The sequence below is a fragment of the Lissotriton helveticus genome, chromosome 7 (assembly GCF_964261635.1).
Source record: "Lissotriton helveticus chromosome 7, aLisHel1.1, whole genome shotgun sequence".
Taxonomy (NCBI): domain Eukaryota; kingdom Metazoa; phylum Chordata; class Amphibia; order Caudata; family Salamandridae; genus Lissotriton; species Lissotriton helveticus.
In genome coordinates, this window is record NC_136068.1 from 813,309,070 (window position 1) to 813,329,896 (window position 20,827).

Sequence of the window (20,827 nt, forward strand, 5' to 3'; positions counted from 1 at the left end):
AGCAGTACCCCTGCGCGTCGGTAGGCGTCGTCTGCAGGCGTCCCCGCGTCGTCGACGTCGTGCGCCGTGATGACGTCGCTGGAGTATATAGACGCCGCCTCCGCGCGCTGACGTCAGTTCTTTGCACACAGCTTTTCCGCGCCAGAACACGCAGAGCCATGTGAGAACTAACACTGGTGCCATATGAAACTAGGGCCCTGAAAGGGATGTCCTTAACCCTAGGTATCAGTTCGCAGAACGGGGAGGATGGGTGGGGCGGTAAGGAATCTAATACTAACTACTGTTTCTTACAGATATATCGTTACCGAAGGTAAGTAACTTGTTCATCTGAAAGAAACAGGTTAGTATTAGATTCCTTACCTTAGAATAGATACCCCAGCAATACCAACCCCGGTGGTGGGTCTGCGAACCAGTACAATCCTACACCAGAAAATCCTGGAGGACCGAACGGCCAAAGAAGCCGTCCCTCCGGACTTGACTGTCCAGGCAGTAATGCCTCGCAAAGGTGTGCAGCGAGGCCCACGTAGCCGCCTGGCAAATGTCCTGCAAAGGGACTCCCCGGCCCAGGGCAGTAGTAGCCGCCGTGGCCCGAGTGGAATGGGCCCTCAGCCCAACAGGAGGCTCCTTCCGAGCCAAAGAGTAGCAAGCTTTGATGCACAGGACGACCCACCGAGAGATGATTCGTTTCTGTACCGCCCTTCCCTTCTTCTCACCCACGTAGCCAACAAACAGTTGGTCATCCACCCGGAACTAGCGTGTGCGATCCATATAAAATGAAAGCGCACGTTTTGGGTCCAGACGATGGAGCCGCTCTTCATCTTTTGAAGGATGCGGAGGCGGGAAGAAGGAGGGTAAGGTGATGGACTGCCCGATGTGAAAAGCAGAAACTACTTTGGGCAGGAAAGAAGGTCTAGTTCGAAGAACCACCTTGTCAGGATGAACGGACAAGAAAGGAGGTTTAACAGAAAGAGCCTGGAGCTCACTCACCCTCCTGGCAGAGGTGATGGCAACCAGGAAGGCCGTCTTTAAAGTGAGAAGACGGAGAGGACAGGAATGAAGCGGCTCAAAGGGAGCACACATCAAGAATGTCAGAACCAGGTTCAAGTCCCACTGAGGCATCACGAACGGAACAGGTGGATACATGTACGTGATGCCTTTCAAGAATCTCAGTACAATAGGGGACTTGAATAAGGATGGCTGATCAGGAAGCCTTAAGAAGGCGGAAAGGGCAGAAAGGTAGCCCTTGATAGTGCCCAGAGCAGAGCCCTGCTGGGCAAGAGAAAGAAGGAAGAGGAGAACCTCGGAAAGAGGGGCAGAAGGGGGATCCACAGCCTTTGCTGTGCACCATGCCACAAATCTGTTCCACCGGCAGGCGTATACCGACTTTGTGGAGGGACGCCTGGCTGCCAGAATCACATCACAGACTTCAGGAGGCAAGTCGAATGGCCTCAACTGTCGCCGCTCAATCTCCACGCATGGAGGTGGAGGCTGGACAGGTTCGGGTGGAGGACCGTCCCCTGCTGCTGCGACAGAAGGTCCTCCTGAAGGGGCAGGCGGATCGAGGGACCGACTGACATGTTGAGTAGCTCGGGATACCAGTACCTTCGAGCCCAGTCCGGAGCCACAAGGATAACTTGGGCCCGGTCGCGCCTGATCTTCTTCAGCACTCTGGGCAGAAGTGGTATAGGCGGAAAGGCGTACAACAGACCGCAACTCCACTCGCGCCGAAAGGCGTCGCCGAGCGAGTGCCGTCTTGGAAACTCCAACGCGCAGAACTGATGACATTGCTCGTTCTCTTCTGTGGCGAATAGATCTAACCAAGGCTCTCCCCATTGCTGAAAGAGGCCGTTCGCCACGTCCGAGTTCAGACGCCATTCGTGATCCACCGAGCACCGACGGCTGAGTTCGTCCGCCCTGGCGTTCAGAGAACCTGCCAGGTGTTGAACCGTCAGAGTCACGCCCTGACGCTCCAGCCATTGCCAGAGGCGCAGAGCCTCCTGGCAAAGGGTCCACGACCCCACACCGCCCTGTTTGTTGCAGTACCACATGGCGGTGGTGTTGTCCGTGAACACCTGCACTACACTCCTGTTGACAAAGGGGAGGAATGCCTTCAGTGCTAGGCGAATCGCCCGCAGCTCCAACATGTTGATATGGAGCCGGGACTCCGCCGGAGACCAGATGCCTCTGATCTCCGCCTCTCCCAAGTGGCCTCCCCAGCCCTGGAGGGACGCGTCCGTCACAACTACGTGCTCCGGTAGGGGAAGGGAGAGGGATCTGCCCCTGACCCAATCGCGGTCCGTAAGCCACCACTGCAACTGTCTCGCAGTGCCCTCCGAGATCAGGACATGGTCGGACAGGTTGCCCTGATGCTGGGCCCACTGAAACTTCAGGTCCCACTGCAGAGCCCGCATCCGCCATCTGGCGTGATGCACCAGAAGGATGCAGGAGGCCATCAGCCCCAGAAGCCGCAGCGTCAACCTGACCGAAACCCGGGACAACGGCTGAAAGATGGGAATCAGAGCCTGAACATCCCGGACCCGCCGTTCCGGAGGATAAACCCGAAACTGCGCCGAGTCGAGAACCGCTCCGATGAAAAGGAGCTTTTGAGAGGGACACAGGTGTGATTTCGGCACATTGATGGAAAACCCCAGCTCGTGCAGGAGGTCTGCCGTCATCTGAAGGTGGTGGACGAGTGTTTGGGGCGAGCCCGCCTTCAACAACCAGTCGTCGAGGTAGGGGAAGACTGAAACCCCTAACCGGCGCAGATGAGCTGCGACCACCGCCATCACTTTCGTGAACACCCGTGGGGCGCTGGTAAGGCCGAATGGGAGCACGATAAACTGAAAGTGCTCGTGGCCTACCGTGAACCGCAGGTAACGCCGGTGGTCCGGCAGGACGGGGATGTGAAAATACGCATCCTGCAAGTCCAACGCTACCATCCAGTCTCGTGGGTCTAGAGCAGCCAAGACCTGAGCCAAAGTCAACATCTTGAACTTCTCCTTCCGGAGGAAGCCGTTGACGTTCCGTAGGTCCAAGATAGGACGTAGGCCCCCTTTGTCCTTCTTGGGTACGAGAAAGTAGTGGGAGTAGCAACCACACCCTACTTCTGGCCCAGGAACGCGCTCGATGGCCCCCTTGGCCAAGAGGGCCGTAACTTCCTCCTGCAGAAGTTTCAAGTGGTCCCCCGACACACGGTGGTTCTGCGGTGGCATGGCTGGAGGAGTGGTCTCGAAGGGGAGGGAGTAGCCCCTTCGGACGAGCTGCAGCACCCTCCTGTCCGACGTGATCGTGCACCAGCGGGAGTGGTGATGGCGAACCCTGCCACCCACTGGCGTCACATGGGCCCGAAAGCTCGGACTAGGAAGATTTGGAGGCTGCTGCGGGGGGAGGTGTGGACTGACCTCGCCGCTGTCCCCTACCGCCACCCCGGCGGAATCCACGGCCGCCACCGCGCTGTGGAGCGTTCTGCGGTGCGTGGCTGGCAGCACGTGTGGGACCGCCCCTTCCGTGGCCACGAAAGGAGCGAAACGAACCCGTCTGCTGGCGCTGGGTCGAAAGACCCAAGGACTTGGCCGTGACCCTGGAGTCCTTGAAGCGCTCAAGCGAGTTGTCCGCTTTGTCGCCGAACAGGCGACTGCCATCGAAAGGCATGTCCATGAGGGCATTCTGGACATCCGGCGAGAAGTTGGCGGATCTCAGCCAAGCATGGCGACGAATCGCCACCGTCGTGGACATAGCCCGTCCCAGCGAGTCGGTCGTGTCAAGACCACACCGTATGGAATACCTCGCCGCGTCCCGGCCTTCAATCAAGGCCTGGTTGAGCTTGTCCCGCACCTCCTGCGGGCATTTCGGCAGACACTCCGCGACCGTATCCCACAGAGAGTGGGTGCAGCGGCCTAAGAGGCAAGCGGTATTGCAAGACCGCAGTCCTGCACTCAAAGACGAGAAGACCTTCTTGCCAAATTGGTCATATCGCTTAGATTCCCGATCGGGCGGGGCCGTCGGGAATGCGGACTGGGAAGTGGAGGCTTGGATCACCAGACTCTCCGGGGAGGGATGGGTGGAGAGGAAGGCAGGGTCGTCCGAACACGGACGGTGACGCCTGGCCACGTTTCGGTCAACAGGTGAACCGGAAGCGGGCCTGGACCAGGTGCCCAAAAGGACATCCGTCAGGGCGTCATTAAACGGCAGCAGAGGCTCCTGTGGGCATGACTGCGGTTTGAATACCTCGGTGAGGATGTTAGGCTTCACCTTAGCGACGGGGAGCTCAAGGCTCAAGGCCTTGGCAGCCCTCATCAGTACCACCGAATAGGCAGCCCCAGCCTCCGACGCCACAGTGGGAGGCGAGACAAACCCAGGGTTAGGCGACTCGTCCAGACCACTGGCATCACCTAAGTCACCTACCCAGTCCACGTCGTACTGGCATGCTCGTGACAAAGGGTCCTCAGACCCCTCCCAACCCTCTCCATAATCGTCCTCATCGCCATAGTTCGAGTCAACGATATAGACCGGCTCCTCGGAGCCAAGGGGCCAAGGGGCCCCAACGGCGCCGGACTCGGCGTCGGACGATGCCGGTCCGAATCCGCGTCAGGAGTCAGAGAGGGAATGGGGGTGGCGCCGCGCGGCGCCGGCGCCGGACCCCCGACGCCGGCCGGAACCGACGGCGGAGTCACGGCGCCGCGCTGAGGCGGCACCACGGGTTGCCCCGATGGAATCGGCACCGGAGAGGCCGGTTGACCAGCCGGCGACGACCCTGAAGGGCCCATCGGCGCCGGGGCCGGAGCCGCCGGCGGCGTCGGGGCCGGAGCACCCGGCGGCGCCGGGGCAGGTGCACCCGAACCGCTCGGGCCCCCAGACGGGACCGACAGGCCCGCAGGCGCCGTAGGCCCCGCCGGAGGAGACATCGCCCTCATAGCCATGAGGAACTCCTCAATCTCCTCGCGCGACGCGCCTTCCCCAGGGACCGACGGGTATGGGGCAGACGGCGTCGGCGACCCACGCGGGGCCGCGGGGGTGGGGCCACCCGAACCCCCGGCCGCATCACGCGGGCGTCGGGGGGAGTCGGGGGTACGATGACGACGCCCCGACTTCTTGTGTCGCTTACCTGAGGAACCGGAGGAATGGTGGCGACTCCCGGAGCGCTCATGGCGGCTCCGCGATCGTTCTCTCGACCGCTCCCTCGACCTCCGACCGGACCGGGACCGCTCTCGACGCGGGGCCGACACCCGGAGCTCGAGCAGCTTGCGGGACCGCTCCCGCCTAGCCTTACTCGTCAAGGCCCGGCAGTCGACGCAGGACTCCACGTCGTGGTCCGGGCCCAGACACCGGAGGCAGAGTCGATGGTGGTCGGTGACCGACATCAGGCGGTCGCACCCGTCGCAACTTTTAAAACCGGGCATCCTACCGGCACCTGAAGAAGAGTTAGATGTAACAAAAACTTGGTCAAAAGACCGTAGTACTGCCCTTCGGATCTGCGCTAACTGGCGCGGAAAAAAGAAGAACTGATGTCAGCGCGCGGAGGCGGCGTCTATATACTCCAGCGACGTCATCACGGCGCCGACGACGCAGAGCCGCAGGGGACGCCTGCAGACGACGCCTACCGACGCGCAGGGGTACTGCTACGCAAAAGTTTCCGGATCCAGACTGACGCCTGGGGATATTCTAAGGTAAGGAATCAAATACTAACCTGTTTCTTTCAGATATCAGTGTACGGGGTAGTGCATATTTGGGGACGTCACATCCGAGACGGAAGGCAGCCGACGTGGAGCCGCACAACACCACCTACCGATGCACGAGTAAACTGCTGTGCTGTAAAGTTTTCAGGTCCAGTCTGGTGCTTGGTGAAATTCACAAGGTGAGGAATCTGCGGTTAGAAGTTTCTATGAAAAACTGCTGTTTAGCATATGTGCTCTGATAATGTTTATAATCTAGCTAGGTAACTTTGTACATTTTACCGTCCAAGGGCAGTGATAGTAAAATCTATTTGCAAGGTGGTAGTAAGGGATTGAAACCCACATACAGACTAACAGTAATCACACTTAAACTATAGGACTAGTCCGATTTATCTATCTTAAGCGAGTTAGAGACCTAATTTATAGTAGAGCGGTATGAAACGGAGTCCTAAAAATGTGAGCAATGAATCCTAGCCCAACATACATGCTTTTTTCCAGCCCCATCATCAATGCGGCCATCCATCTTTGCTTTTTGTCCCAAAAGAAAATACCTGTATCTAAAATCAAGACCACTGAAAATATTTACTATACTAACAATCAAAGCTATGAATGTATAAATAAACATCACTACAATATATCAAGACTATTGAAAAGGGTGGGTTGTGCAGCTTAACGAAATTTCTTTATTTGGTCTACATCAATTGGGAATACAGAAGTGGCAATATTCGGGAAAGTTGCTTTAAAGTGTTTCAATTAGTTGCTGACATGTTTTAAGGTGGGGCCAATAAAATACACCCAAATTAATAGCAGGATACATAACATCAATCTGTAGAATGGCAAGGTACCTCCATGCAGTGATAAGCAGGGATATGATGCCCTCATTAAATCCTTAAGCAATCCGTCTGCATGCTCTTGCTTATCGACAAATATAATAACAGATCCTTTCTCCTGGTTGTTTCCCAACAATTCAAGCAGCTTCAAAAACTTTTTATCTTCTTCTATGACAATCTGAAACAATCACAAAAAATAAAAAAATAAACTGTTGTCCAGACATAAGCTAGCAGCAAAGAAAGAATGGCAAAGGTACAGTGGGATGCATTTTATGGATTTAAAGCTTTGGAACAGATTACACAAATTAACAAACTACCTCCTAATAGAAATTCCAACTAAGATTCTGTTACACCACCGAAATATTGCCCAAGTGCATGGTTACCTTGTTAGACAAGGTAATAATGAGTTTGTCAACAATCCATCCACATTGCCTAGAGTTCTTTCCTGATAACTGTTTTATTTAATTAATAATCTGAACTGCAGGGAATCTTGATATGGCATCAGAGTCTCTTACTACACGAGTACTACAGTGACACAGAGTAGGATCTCCACCACCACGGAGGATATCTGACAGCTCAAACTTGAACGTAAGAGCATTAAAGACGATGGGCCGCATTACAAGAAGCCCACTGTTGCCTGGTGGGATTACTGCACAGTGCTGGACTATTACAAGTGTCAGGCTAGAATGATGAAAAACGTAAAGGATGCGGAAATACCACACTGTTTCTGCATGTTTTTCCCAGTCAGGCCTTTTCCAGGCACATTATCCACTAAAAGCTAAACGCAGAAGGATTTGTGCCCAGAAATACTGTCCACTTGTAATCGAGAGGATTTCAACCAAGACAGGCACCATTTGATTTTTTATTAGGTTCCTGCTTTTATGGTCATTGTCGAGTTCAAACCAGTAGTTGCAGAAAGTGCTCTTTGGTATGGTAATAAAGAAGCTCTTTCAAAAGGAATTAGATACTGATATCCATCATGGGTCTGGGCCCAAAGCATGTCAAAAAATGTACGTTACTGAAAAGTTAGCTAAGCATCAAAATATACTGCCGTTGTCATAAATTATGTAATTTCAGATGCCATCAGTGTTGCCAGAGAATGTCAGGAGTGCTATAATGTGTGAGGTCATAAGCAGTGCATGGTGAGGTTGCCAGTTATATTTACTTGAGTTAACTATGACTGGTGAATTTCAGTGGTTCTTCGTGTTTAACATTTTTCACCCCACTATAACATCACATTAACCTTGGTTTTATTCAGTGAATTGCTGCATTTTTTAATGTAACAATATAAAGGGGTGTCATTTTAAGTATGGCAGACCTACTGGCTTTGTTAAAGGGTCAGAACACCAAAATATAAAAGGCAGTCCTACTGGCTTTAACAGGAGGGGAGCACATCAACATATGTAAAACAGACCTGTTGCTTTGTCAAACAATAACTAGAATCAAATGTATATTTTATAAATGCACATATTGCAATGTTTAACTCTTTCACTGCTGGGCCTTTCCCCCTCCACCGCCAAGCCTTTTTTCTTTTGGTATTTGGGGTAATTGGCGCTTAGGCCTCCATAACTTTTTGTCCACATAAGTTATCCACACCAAATTAGCGTCCTTCTCCAACATCCTGTGGATTTCTAAAGGTATCCAGGGTTTGTGGATTCACTGGAGGGGACTGAGAAAAGAACCAAAATATTGGTACGTTTTTTGTTTTTGGGGAAAAATGTGCTCTGAATAAGTGTTTGTATTACTCATAATAATGGCATCAACGAACGGTTTGAAGTGGTAAAGTCACCATCTTCCAATCTTTCAGAAAAATGCAGAGCTAAATAAAAAAAAAAATTAAATAAAGTTTTGCCATTTTTCAAAGAGGTAGCTAATTTTTCCTATTTTTGTGCTTTCAATCAACTTCCGTTTATTAGTGCAAAACAGTGTGAAAGCCATGGGTGATCATCCGGGAAAGCTATAAATTTTCGAAAATTAGCAAAGTACCGAATTCAGCAAGAGGTCATAAGTATAGATCCCTCAAGGTTTTCCCAAAAGAAACCAACTGCTGAAATAAATAAATATTGAAAACGAGTAGAAAAAACACAGTCATTTGTGACAATGTTTTCATCTGTAACTTTGTCATGATAGCCGATTTGCAAAAGCAATGCACCATTACATTTGATAGACCCTCTGGTTGTGGGGATATATATAGTTCCAAGAACCAGAGGTACCCAGAGATGCGCTGCACCGTACAATGGTTTTTCAGTGTACAGAGCATAGACCAATTAATTTGGTGAGAAACTGAACACGCCCCTCCCCCCTCCCAGGGTCGGCTCCTGCTATGTACTGCGGTGAGGACATAGCACTTTGCCTTTGCTTGGCGGGAGCCGACAGGCCCTGGAGGATGAGTCTCTGGGCCAAAATCGGCATTGAGAGGGGGGCGGTGCGGCCCCCCCACCTCCACTGAATTTTTACCAGGTCCAGAGGTTGGGGTCCCTGGGGCCAAATTCGCCAAACCCCCTGTTTTAAACAAAGGGATCCTAACTTCTTGGGCTAGGCAAAGCAAATGTGTTTCTTCTCGTATTTCACTTTGAAAAACAATCTGAAATCCTTAATGTAGGTGACTGTATTGTTGATCTGATCTGAGGTGACTGTGATGAGGGATTTCTTTCTCGTAGTCTCCTGGTGCGAGCAGAGTCGCCCTTTTAACCGTTTCGCTGCGGCGGCTATTCCGCCGCAGTGCTAAGGGGCGGGGGGCCACGCGGCGCTCCAACGCTAGTGACGGAACCGCTCCGTCACGGCCCTCGGGTGAGCTGTGCTTGTGACAGAACGGTTCCGTCACGGCCCCGCCCACTCAATAGAACACGCCGCTCAGGCGCGAAATCAGCGCCGTGCAGGCGCGGGCCGTGACGGAACCGTTCCGTCACCAGCACAGCCCTCGCGGAGCGGTGCCGTCACCAGTGTGGGAGGGGTTAATTAACCTGAGTATGCAAATGCCCCAAATCATCTGCAAGCTCCGCCAATATGGCCACGACCCGTTTTCCTAAGTAGTATGCAAAGGTCCTCCTGCCTTTTCCCACGTGGATGAACAACAGTTTGACAAAAGGCCTTCGAGCGTGTTTCACGCCGATTTTGGTGACGCATTATTGATGCAGAGGAATACAAGGACATCTCCATCAAAGACTGTTACTCACTGGATGATGCCATCAGTGATGTCATTTGAGATGCCATCAGTGATGTCACTTACCATGTCATGAGAAATGTAATATGTGAGGTCATACGCAGTGCATTGTGCAAGTTCTAGTTAGCTCAGGTAAATAACTGCATAATTTCAATGGTTTTATATGAGTGAAATGTGAGCCTAAGTAGAACATCCCTGTGACCTTTGACTTTTTCAGTGAATTTCTAAGGCCTTTTAAAAATTCTATTTCCAAACTAGAACGTCCCAGTAACTTTTTTTGTTGTTGTAAATAAACATATAGATATCCCTTTAACTGCTGTTCTTCCGACTACTTCCACATTTGGGGTCGGTGCTCGGCAACATGCGCAGAACCCTCTTAATATTTTCAAGACTTTAATACAAGCAAGAGCCCGCACCCCAAGATGTATAGTCTGCAGTATTTTATTAAACAAGGTGACGTGTGTGGCTTTGACAAAGACCAGCAGGTCAAAACCAGCTTAATAAGATACTGCAGACTATACGTCTTGGAGTGCAGCCTCGTTCTTGTGTTTAAGTCAACACAGTAGCCTCTTGAGGATATTATATATATTCAAGAAATGCTATGGGCTATCATGTTGCGGAAAATTGTATAACTGATTCTATCGATGATCTAATAAAAGAGGTTGAAACACTATTAAATAGAAAAGATTCAGTACAGGCCCAACACATAGGGGGACGAGTTGAAAAAAATGTTTGAAAGAAAAGCCAACTCCTTCCCTCACCAGCTAATGGATGCCAATGCAAGTTTCCTTGACCGTTTGTGGAAATGCTTCTCAAAGGAATTAATCCAACCCGAATTATTGATAAATCCAGTAGATGGTTTGATTGTAATTGCAGAAAAGATAAGATCTCTCTAATGCTTGCAATAAAAACCGGTTGTCACTCCAGATTGCCTGAAGCCATGGCTGATTAAACAAATTAATGCATTCACAAAATCCCATTTAATCTCATGAATGGGAAGGGATATGTTACTTACCCTGTAAGCATTTGTTCATGGAACACAGTGCTGTAGATTCATATGCTGTGCATACTCCTGCCATTAAGTGTTAGGCCTGGATGTTTGAAAGATGTTTTTCTTCGAAGAAGTCTTTAGAGTCACAAGGTACTGTGTCTCCTCCTCTTGCCAGTAATGCGCGTGGTCATCGACTCCCTTGTTAAGACTGTTTTCCCGCACAGTAGGTAAGGTCAGAATGTGAAGTGAAGCGTAGTATAGAGAGATGTCCACGCAAAAGAGGGAAAAAAGGTAATGAGAGACACTGCAAGGACAATAGGCATCCGGGGAGGAGGGTGGGCACGTGCATCTACAGCACTACATGTCACGAACAAATGCTTACAGGGTAAGTAACATTCATGTGTGGCTATAAATACACATGCTGTGCACAGACTGTAAAGCAGTCCTCACAAAGCGGTGGTTAGACTTTGGGTGTTGCAGTATATAGAAAAAGTGTACTTCTTGGCCAACAAAGGCTTTCAGGCATGCCAGCACATCCACACAGTAATATTTTGTAAAAGTGTGTGGTTTGGACCAGGTAGCTGATTTGCAAATGTCAGCTATTGGAATGGTCCCCAGGAAGGCCAGAGGCTCCTTTTTTCAGACTGGAATGGGCTCTGGGAGGAAAGTGGAGTGGGCTCTGGAAGGAATGAGCAGAGTTCTCTTAGCTCTAGTATAGCATGTCTGGATGCATTTCACGATCCAGCTTGCAATGCCTTAATTAGACAGAGCCTTCCTGTGAGAAAGTGCCATCTTTCTTGCATTGGTATGCCCCTACTTTTTGCTTAACTGCTGATGTGCTTTGACTGAGTGTGCCCTGGGCTCCTGCCAACCAGGTACCCAGGGGGCCTGTGTTCCTTCCCTAAAACTGTGTTGAAACTAAACCCCAATTGGCATCTCTGGCCACCTATCAGCCCCTAGTAAATGGTACCCTAGGAACCCAGGGCATGGTGACCAGAGAAGAACCCTAAAGGCTGCAGCACTTATTGTGCCACCCTTAGGGGCCCTGTACCCTGACACCCACACACTGCCTTTGCAGGCTGAGTGTCTAGGTACAGAGCTATACAAAGAGTCGACATGGCACACATACCTGTGTGCCATGCCCACAAGCCCCACTGCCCTGGCATACCTCAGTCACCCCTCTAGCTGAAAGCCCTATGCCAGTGGTGTGGGCACAGGTGCATGATCCCTGTGCCCCTACAGGACCCAGGGCCATTCCTGGGCACTGTAAGAGCAGTGATGCCATTAAGAGTATATGGTGCTGGGAGGTTGTTATTACGAACTCCACAGCTCTATAATGGCTCCACTAAAGACTGACAAGTTTGATATCAAACTTCTCAGCACATTAAACCTACACTGATGCCAGTGTGGGATTTCATGAAAAATGCACCAGAGGACATCTTAGAGATGCCCCCTGAAATCCTAACCTACAATCCACGTCTGGTCTGAGAGGCTGCCTAGGCTGCCACACAGCAGACATGTTGCTGAACCCCTGGGTGGAGAGGCCCACTCTCTCCTGGGCCTGCAACAATGCACATCCTGGGCGAGGTGCTAGGTCTCCTCCCCCAGATTATGCAGGGGGAAGCTTCAAAGGCCTGCCGCCCTTGTGAGCTCTCCAGACCACTTGCTGTACTCAGGATCAACCCTGGAACCTGCTCCTGCTTAATCCCGGCAACTAATGCGGACAGCAACCTTGGACAACCCTGAGGACCTGCCTGCCTTAACCCTCTAATAGACTGGGACTCCCCTGAGCAGAGGCTCCGCTCCAACAGCAATACCCCTGGTGCCAGCCAGGAACCGCGAATCCAGCCCACTCTGCACCTGCCAAGCCCGGCCCGTGCCCGAGTGATCCAAGACCACGAGGACGTCCCCCCAGCACCCAAAGTCCAGTGCCCAAAAGACCCTCCTCGATGACCCAGATGACGCCTGCAGCCTCAAAACCGGGGACCCCCCCAACCGCGACCAGCCTGAGGGTAAGCTTTCCTGACGCCAAAAGACACCCCTGCACCCGGCGCCCCCGGTCCCCTGTGCCTTCCTTTGGGGTACCTACCTCTTCTCCAAGATCCCAACTTACTTCTCGAAGTGGTGGACGCACCTGAAGAATCTCCGTCCCGAACCTGCAGCCTTTGTTCACTTTTTAACTTTCCCATTGGCAAACAATGAGCGCCCGACGGCTCAAAAGCACCCTGCACTCAGCCGCCCGAGTGCAACTACCTACCCTACTCTGCTTCCCCACTTGCCCTGAGTAAGTGACCAGGAGCTCAGCTCCTACCGCCGCGTGGCCTGCTTGCTTGCAGCCACCAACCGAAGGCCCCCTACCCTCCATTGGATTGCATTGGGCCTACTCTCTCTGCACCCGGCTCCCTCTGCACCCGGCTGCCTCTGTGCCGCTGAGGGTGTAACTACTATACCTTCACGACCCTGGGAGACCCCTGAGTCTATGCCCAGAACCTTAACTTCACCAGTCGAGTACTCACCTGGAAACCGATAACTCACTTTCCTGCCATGGGAAAACATTGACTGGTTTGACTCGAAAAATCTTCCAAGTGTGAAGTTTTGAAACTAAAATATTCCTATAAAATCAGCCGAGTAACGAATTTCGAATTACTCACCTGGAGTCAGGAGAGGAGCCAGTACTGTAACCCTCATCCCAGTACTGAATCGCAAAATTAATTAGAACTGTACTTACCCATAACCTGAATTTTCTCCCATAGGAAACCATTGACTGTTTTTCTCTGAAATGTCTTCTGTCTACTTTTGAAAATTACAAATATTCCTTAAAAATCGTACCAACTACTAAAACGTAAATACTTGCATTGTCTTAGGTAGAGATCACAGTACTGAACCTAGGAGTCCAGTCCTGGATTACAAAAGTAACAAGAACCTACTTTACCTGTGACTTGAGTTTCCTTTGTTAGGATAACATTGCTAGTTTTTCTCTGAAAAGTTTCTAAGTGTCAACTTTTAAAATACCTTTATATTCTTTAAAAATCATTGCAATAACCAAAACGTTTTTACTAAACTGTTTTCAGCTTAGACCCCAAGACTGAATCTAGGATCCAGACCTGGAGTTACGAAGGTAATCTATAAAGTAATCAACTGCATTTATGTAGAAAACCCCATTGAGCTCAATGTTAAATTGTGTTTAGAATTGTGTTGCCTACTGCAACCCCTGTACCTATTGTGTTTACAAAGTGTATTACATTTCTGTAAAGCAATTATCTGAGAACACTCATATTGAGAAAAGTATATTTTGATACCTGTTGGTTCTAAAAATAAAACTATATATTTTGCTATAAAAACAATTGGCCTGGAGTTCAGTCCTTCAGTGTGTGAAACCTTTTGCTGTGTACAACAAATGGTTTTCGCTGTCCTCTGGTACTGCCTTACTGCTCTACCAAGCTACCCCTTTGGAGAGTAAGGTCAGCCCTGACTATAACCTCTGTTATACCTCTGGGGTTGTGGCCTCTATACATACTGTACCTTACTTTGGTCCAGTATATATAGAGCCACTTTGTCACACTTCCCTTAATTGGGCTTGGAGAAAGCAACAGAGTTGCTGTGTCTTCCTAAATGGTTTAGTGCTATCAATGTCGTACTTGAGGGCTTGTTTCACATCCAAAGTATGGAGAGCCCATTCCGCAAATGAGTCAGGTTGTGAAAAAAACAGGGAGGTCAATGGACTGATTAAGGTAGAACTGGGAGACCACCTGAAGGAGGAATTTAGGGTTGGTGTGAAGGACTTTGCCACTGGATTCAAGCGAGCCTGGCGAATGAGGGCTGTTAGCCCGAAACCGGTCCCAGGATGCTTATTTCTGGTCCAGGGAAAACATGGCTTGGCAGTTCAGGGTTGACTGTTCCCACAAGGCACAGGGTCAAGGCTGATTTGCCTATAGCTGTGTCTCAACTGGGGAGGCGAAGTGAGCTAAAGAACGATGATGGATGCAAACCAGATCTGTGACTGGGGGCGAGTGTCTGAAAAGTTGAAAGCCTGTCGGAAAGCGACTTCGGGTGGCCCTAACAGGGCTCCCTTTCTACTGCGGCCTCTGGCTGTGGGCTGGTGCCCCTCTGAAATCCCTGCAGGGTTTTACAGAGACTCCCATTTCTCTATGGGAGCTTGTGCTGCTTCCGGTTTCCGATTGCCGCACAATATCCGATAGGGAAATGGGAGTCGGCGACTGCACCATTGGCGGTCGCATCATAATTAAGGCTCCCTGTTTTCCGTTTTTAGTGCTTTTTACACAGAAATACAGACAGAAACAATTTATGTTGTCTGTATTTATTTTAAAATGTGGATAAAAACGGAAATTTGTGTTTTTTGAGTGATTCTAAATACACTTTTCCATGACTGCCAGGCCAATAATTGTGTGGATTGATAGGTAAGGGGGTTAAAAAAAGAAAATAATTTTAGTCAAGAAGCTGTAGCTATGCCAAGGCTGATACTGAAATGTGCATATTTTCATACAAGTGCATTCATTTAGCTTCTGCGGGTGTTCTTATCACTGAAACCTGGCAGGCATCCAAGCAGGACTGCATTGTTATCTATACTACTATAATAAAGGAAGAACTTTCAGCCTTTGAGGCGGGTAAACTTGGGAACCACAGCGCCAATCCACACACCCGGTACACCGTTGGAATCGTCAGGGTGTGTAGATGGTTATAGGCTATATAAATGTAAAAAAAAAAGTTATTAAAAAAATTTACAGTAAAAAAAAAATGTAGTCCCTCCGAAGTAGCGCCCGCCGCGACGTGCGTGCTCACGTCAGGAGCGCGGGGAGGAGCGGCGTCCAGGAGAGCGACGAGGAGTGGCGGACATGGCACGGGGGAGGAGCGGTGACGTGAGGAGCAGCGGACAGGCCAGCGGCGGTGCGAGCCGCGGACACAGCGGACAGGCCAGCGGCGGTGCGAGCAGTGGACAGGCGGGAGGAGCAGCGGCTCAGGTAAGGGGACCCATATCGGGCCAGGCGGGGGTCGGGGCAGGCGGGGGTTGGGGCAGGCGGGGGTCGGGTGGGGGCCCGGGCTGCTGCACAATGTCGGGGCGGGCGGGGGTCGGGGAAGCCTGTTGCACCCGGACAAGGTCGGGACGGGCTGCTAGTTGGTTTAATAAATGTGAAAATATACCAGTTTCAGCGTTACTTTTTTCACAAAACCCATTAGAAATATGGATAAAAACAGATAAAAGTTGACAAAACATAAATGTGGATAAATACAGACGGAAATGACAAAACAATAAATAACATAAAACCGGGAGCCCTAATCATAACTGAAGTTTCAGACCGGCGACCTGAGGTTGGCTGGTATCAAATCTGCAGGGATGTCCGACATCCTAATTCGACCCAGAGTGTCTAAATGTAGAAACCATTCTGCTGAATCACAAACATCAAAAATTTACTCTGAGTGGAAACAGTGCCCGAAAACTCTGTAGAAAACAAGAGCAAATTCTAGGCATGCGAGTGATATGCCATTCTGAGAGTGCAGTGTGGTGGTCAGAATACAGCAAGCCACACAAAGCTGATTAAACAAGGGTCAGTTTGTAAAGAAACGTCTGGAGAACATTTAGCGCCATTACTAAACAAGCAGTCACAAAAAAGGAGCTCCAGCAACGAAAGCAGCAGCAGGTGAACACCCCAAAAAGATGAGGTACTGGGTCCATGCTCCAGAGAAAACACAAAAACACACAAAAGGAGATGGGAAACCAAGAGGAAACTGCACAACCTGACCAATTAAAAGCAAGGAAATAAGAGTGACAAGAAAGCTAACAAATGGTAAGTATTGAACAGGCCCCCTTATTTATATCTTTACAGGAGATTTCGCTAACAGTGCATGCGCTGTGCAAGCAAGAACTAATAAAGTTTGAGCAAGACCTTCACAAGGGCGTGTCTTCACCTCAAACTTATTTGTACTTTTCATCTAAGTATAGCTTAACTTTATGATGAATTGTATTTGTGACTCCCTTTTTATGAGCAAAAACAACAGTTGATGAACAGAATGCAGAACAATGTCATACATTCACCCCAGTACAGAGATCTGGGCCTAAATCCATCGTTTTTTTGCTCACCATGCCATTCCAGTTTGAACCCAGCCATATGCAAATCAGTCTTGACCCTGTGCCCCATGGGAACAGTCCAGCCCGAACTGCCAAGCCAGGTCCTTCCTGGACTAGAAACAAGCATCCAAGGACCGGTTTCGGGCTTTCAGCCCTCATCAGCCTGGATAGCTTGATTCCAGTGGCATGGAGAGCACGGGACTCACGTCTGAGCATACCCGTCCCACTCGGGGTGACAAATGCAAAACAAACATTTGCAATGCAATAGGACTCGCAATAGAAAAGTTTGAGCTTTTGGTGTGTAAAATGTAAAACATTTTTAATTTTTGTTTGTTTTTCAAAATATAAAAGTATTAATTTTGTTATTAGAAATGCCAATAGTTATATAAAGTTAGCAAATGTTACATCTATAGCATTAGTAAAGGTACATGTTTAGTTTTCCTTTGTCTTACATGTATTCATCTGACAAATCACAATGTTTTAACAAGAACAGAAGTGAAAACATTTAACATCTTTTTATGACATTTGTAATAAAGCTTGAAACATTGACAGAAAATATTTGAACCAGTTGTTGTTGAATGGTTGCACAGATTGATGCGGTGGTGGCGCTGAGTGATGTTGTTTTGGGGACAAGTGATGCGGTGGCGTTCAGTGATGCTGTTGTAGCGCATAGTGATGTTGTGGTGCCCCTGAGTGATGCTGTAGTGGTGCTGAGTGGTGCTGTGGTGGTGCTGAGTGGTGCTGTGGTGGAAGTGTGCACTGCCAGCTGGTGGTGTGTGTGCCTGGTGGAAGCGTGCACTGACGGCTGGTGGTGTGTGTGCCTGGTGAAAGCGTGCACTGACGCTGGTGGTGTGTGCCTGGTGAAAGCGTGCACCGACGGCTGGTGGTGTGTGTGTGACTGGTGAAAGCGTGCACTGATGGCGTGTGTGTGCCTGGTAAAAGCGTGCACTGACGTCTGGTGGTGTGTGTGCCTGGTGGAAGCGTGCACTGACGGCTGGTGGTGTGTGTGCCTGGTGAAAGCGTGCACTGACGCTGGTGGTGTGTGCCTGGTGAAAGCGTGCACCGACGGCTGGTGGTGTGTGTGTGACTGGTGAAAGCGTGCACTGATGGCGTGTGTGTGCCTGGTAAAAGCGTGCACTGACGTCTGGTGGTGTGTGTGCCTGGTGGAAGTGTGCACTGACAGCTGATGGTGTTTGTGCCCGGCGAAAGCGTGCACTGATGGCTGGTGGTGTGTGTGTGGCTGGTGAAAGCGGGCACTGGTGGTGTGTGTGTGTGGCTGGTGAAAGCGTGCACTGGTGGTGGTGTGTGTGCCTGGTGAAAGCGTGCACTGACGGCTGGTGGTGTGTGCCCGGTGAAAGTAAGCACTGACAGCTGGTGGTGTCTGTGCCTGGTGAAACTGTGCACTGACGGTGTGGTTGTGTGTGTGGTTGGGAGTGTGGTTGTATGTGTGGTTGGGAGTGTGGTTGTGCGTGTGGTTGTATGTGTGGTTGGGAGTGTGGTTGTGCGTGTGGTTGTGCGTGTGGTTGTGCGTGTGGTTGTGCGTGTGGTTGTGCGTGTGGTTGTGCGTGTGGTTGTGCGTGTGGTTGTGCGTGTGGTTGTGCGTGTGGTTGTGCGTGTGGTTGTGCGTGTGGTTGTGCGTGTGGTTGTGCGTGTGGTTGTGCGTGGTTGTGTGTGGTTGTGTGTGGTTGTGTGTGGTTGTGTGTGGTTGTGTGTGGTTGTGTGTGGTTGTGCGTGTGGTTGTGTGTGGGGTTGTGTGTGTGGTTGTGTGTGTGGTTGTGTGTGTGTGTGTGGTTGTGTGTGTGTGTGTGGTTGTGTGTGTGTGGTTGTGTGTGTGTGGTTGTGTGTGTGTGGTTGTGTGTGTGTGGTTGTGTGTGTGTGGTTGGGTGTGTGTGGTTGTGTGTGTGTGGTTGTGTGTGTGTGGTTGTGTGTGGTTGTGTGTGTGGTTGTGTGTGTGGTTGTGTGTGTGGTTGTGTGTGTGGTTGTGTGTGTGGTTGTGTGTGTGGTTGTGTGTGTGGTTGTGTGTGTGTTTATAAAGACGTTTTAGCTTTCAGAAGTAAGCAGCTCCAAGGCAGAACGCCTTTCTGTACAACAACTGTATCACATGTCGGATATTGAACAACGCATGGTGTCACATATCTAATATCAACAAGCATGCCTTTGATCGCATTAATTAATGTATTTAATGCAAGGCACAGGCAGTCACAGAGTTCTATATTAACGTCAACACAACACGGCTGTCCGATAGCAAGGTCTGAGGAAATGTGTTCAAACTAGTGGATGTGGAGACAAACAGGGAATGATGCGTGTTATCACCTATTTAAATGACACTCACCTATGGAAGGCACCTCGAGAATGGTGTAATCACTGAGTGCTGTGGGTCTTGCGTATGAAAGTGTACAAGATATCTATCTAAGTCTTCAGCTACAAAAGCAAACTAGAATAGGAAACCCGTAAAAAATGGTAAATTGCTGTCCCATTAGCTAGCATTCTTTTGTTTTCTGTAATGAGGAATAAAGAGAGCACAAGATGACTATGTATACAAGCTACTTTCACCCGATGTTAAAGATCGGGGCCTTTGAGAGTCAGCATTTTTAATGATCGGTATGCTATGATAACAGTGGCAGGCAGTGGTAGGATGAACCAAAATCGATTCGCCAACGCCACAATTGTAAGGTAATTTAAAAATCCAAAAAGACAGTAAGGCTATTATACAATTATGCTTACATTTACCAGTGTTTTTTCCATTTCTTGACATCAATGCATGTGTTGCGGTGTGCAGCAGCGGTCCTGCAGAATGTATTGTTTGCATGTATTTGCCGTTGGCCATTAGTATGTCGTAAGTCACTCGGGTGCCTTTGTGTTACCAGAAGCCATTACGATCTACGCACTACAATCGCTGGGTGTGGTGGGCACTGGCAATTTCCTCGGCTCAACTTTGGGTCATATTACCACCCATCGCTGATGCTCAGTGGCGTGAGTAGGTGTGTGCGCTGGGAAGACGAGGCAGGGACGCGCTTCTGGCACATTGCTGCACAAGAGAAACTAGGGTTTGCACCATTGAAGCGCTGTGAAGATATACCCCGGAAGTCCACTCCCGCCCCGACATTAGGACTCTGGCTGAGTGGGCGGCTGTCAAAACGGTAACGTAGAGAACACGGTCTGTGCAGCAGGGGGTGGCTCCCCAGCGGAATGCGTGGGATGTTTACATCGATAAACTGCAGGCTAAAGCACACGAGAGACTCCCTGAGAGCTAGCTTGGTGACAGTACGGAGTGCTAGCAGAAGTGAACAGCACAAGCAATATGGCCGCATACAATACAGCGATCGTAGTGCGTAGCGTATGCCACTCTTGTGTACATGCCGGAGTAACAGGTCAGCAGTTTCAGTGGGTGATGGGTAAAGCACTCACTTGGATATAGCCTTTCTCTTTACGTAATATGTTTTGTGCGAGTTAAACTAACAGCACTTAGCAGCAGAATAAGGGTGGCAGAATAAGCCTGTTTAGAAAGTCTTAAGGGCATTCTTGTTTAAAGCAAGGTCATTGAGTAACATTTCGTCAAACAAGACATGCATGGGAAGTGGGGGGCGGCCGGGAAACAAAGTACGGCCGGCCGGCCATGAATAATTTTGGGAGGAGAAGCCGCAGAGCACGTCCGGCCATGAATAATTATGGGAGGAGAAGCCGCAGAGCGCACGCTGGGAGAAGCCCTTTGATGTGGTGTCACGGCCTGGCGGCCGTGAACAAATGCAAAAATAGAGAACAAATGGGAGGGGAGGGGGGATTGCACGCGTATTGTGAGAGGGGGAGCAGGAGGTGAGCCTGAGAGTGGCTGAAGCAACATTGGAGGGCAGAAGTAAATGGGTACCAGAAGCTAGAGAACAATATAGATGGTGCAGGGAGAGCAAACATGCAATAGCAAGGTGGAGCTTGAGAAGGACGCAGACATGAAAGCAGCGTGGGTTGGGGGAGCACAGTATGGAGAGGGCATCATGGAAAGGCCCAGGTGAGAGCCACACGGGCGAGACAAGGCAGGGAGGAAGAGAAGCATTACTAGGTAGGCAGATGAAGAAAACGTGTGCTTTGGCG

At 50.1% G+C, this 20,827-nt stretch overlaps 1 protein-coding gene across 2 annotated transcripts in view; it reads right to left on the reverse strand.

Annotated features, from left to right (window-relative positions):
- The window catches only part of DDX46 (DEAD-box helicase 46), a 1,223,843-nt gene that overhangs the window by 295,954 nt on the left and 907,062 nt on the right, over positions 1-20,827 (reverse strand). For both annotated transcript variants that reach the window (XM_078653270.1, XM_078653271.1), the window contains exon 15: positions 6,518-6,680. In XM_078653270.1, the coding sequence (XP_078509396.1) occupies positions 6,518-6,680 (163 nt within the window). The remainder of the gene's footprint in view (positions 1-6,517; positions 6,681-20,827) is intronic.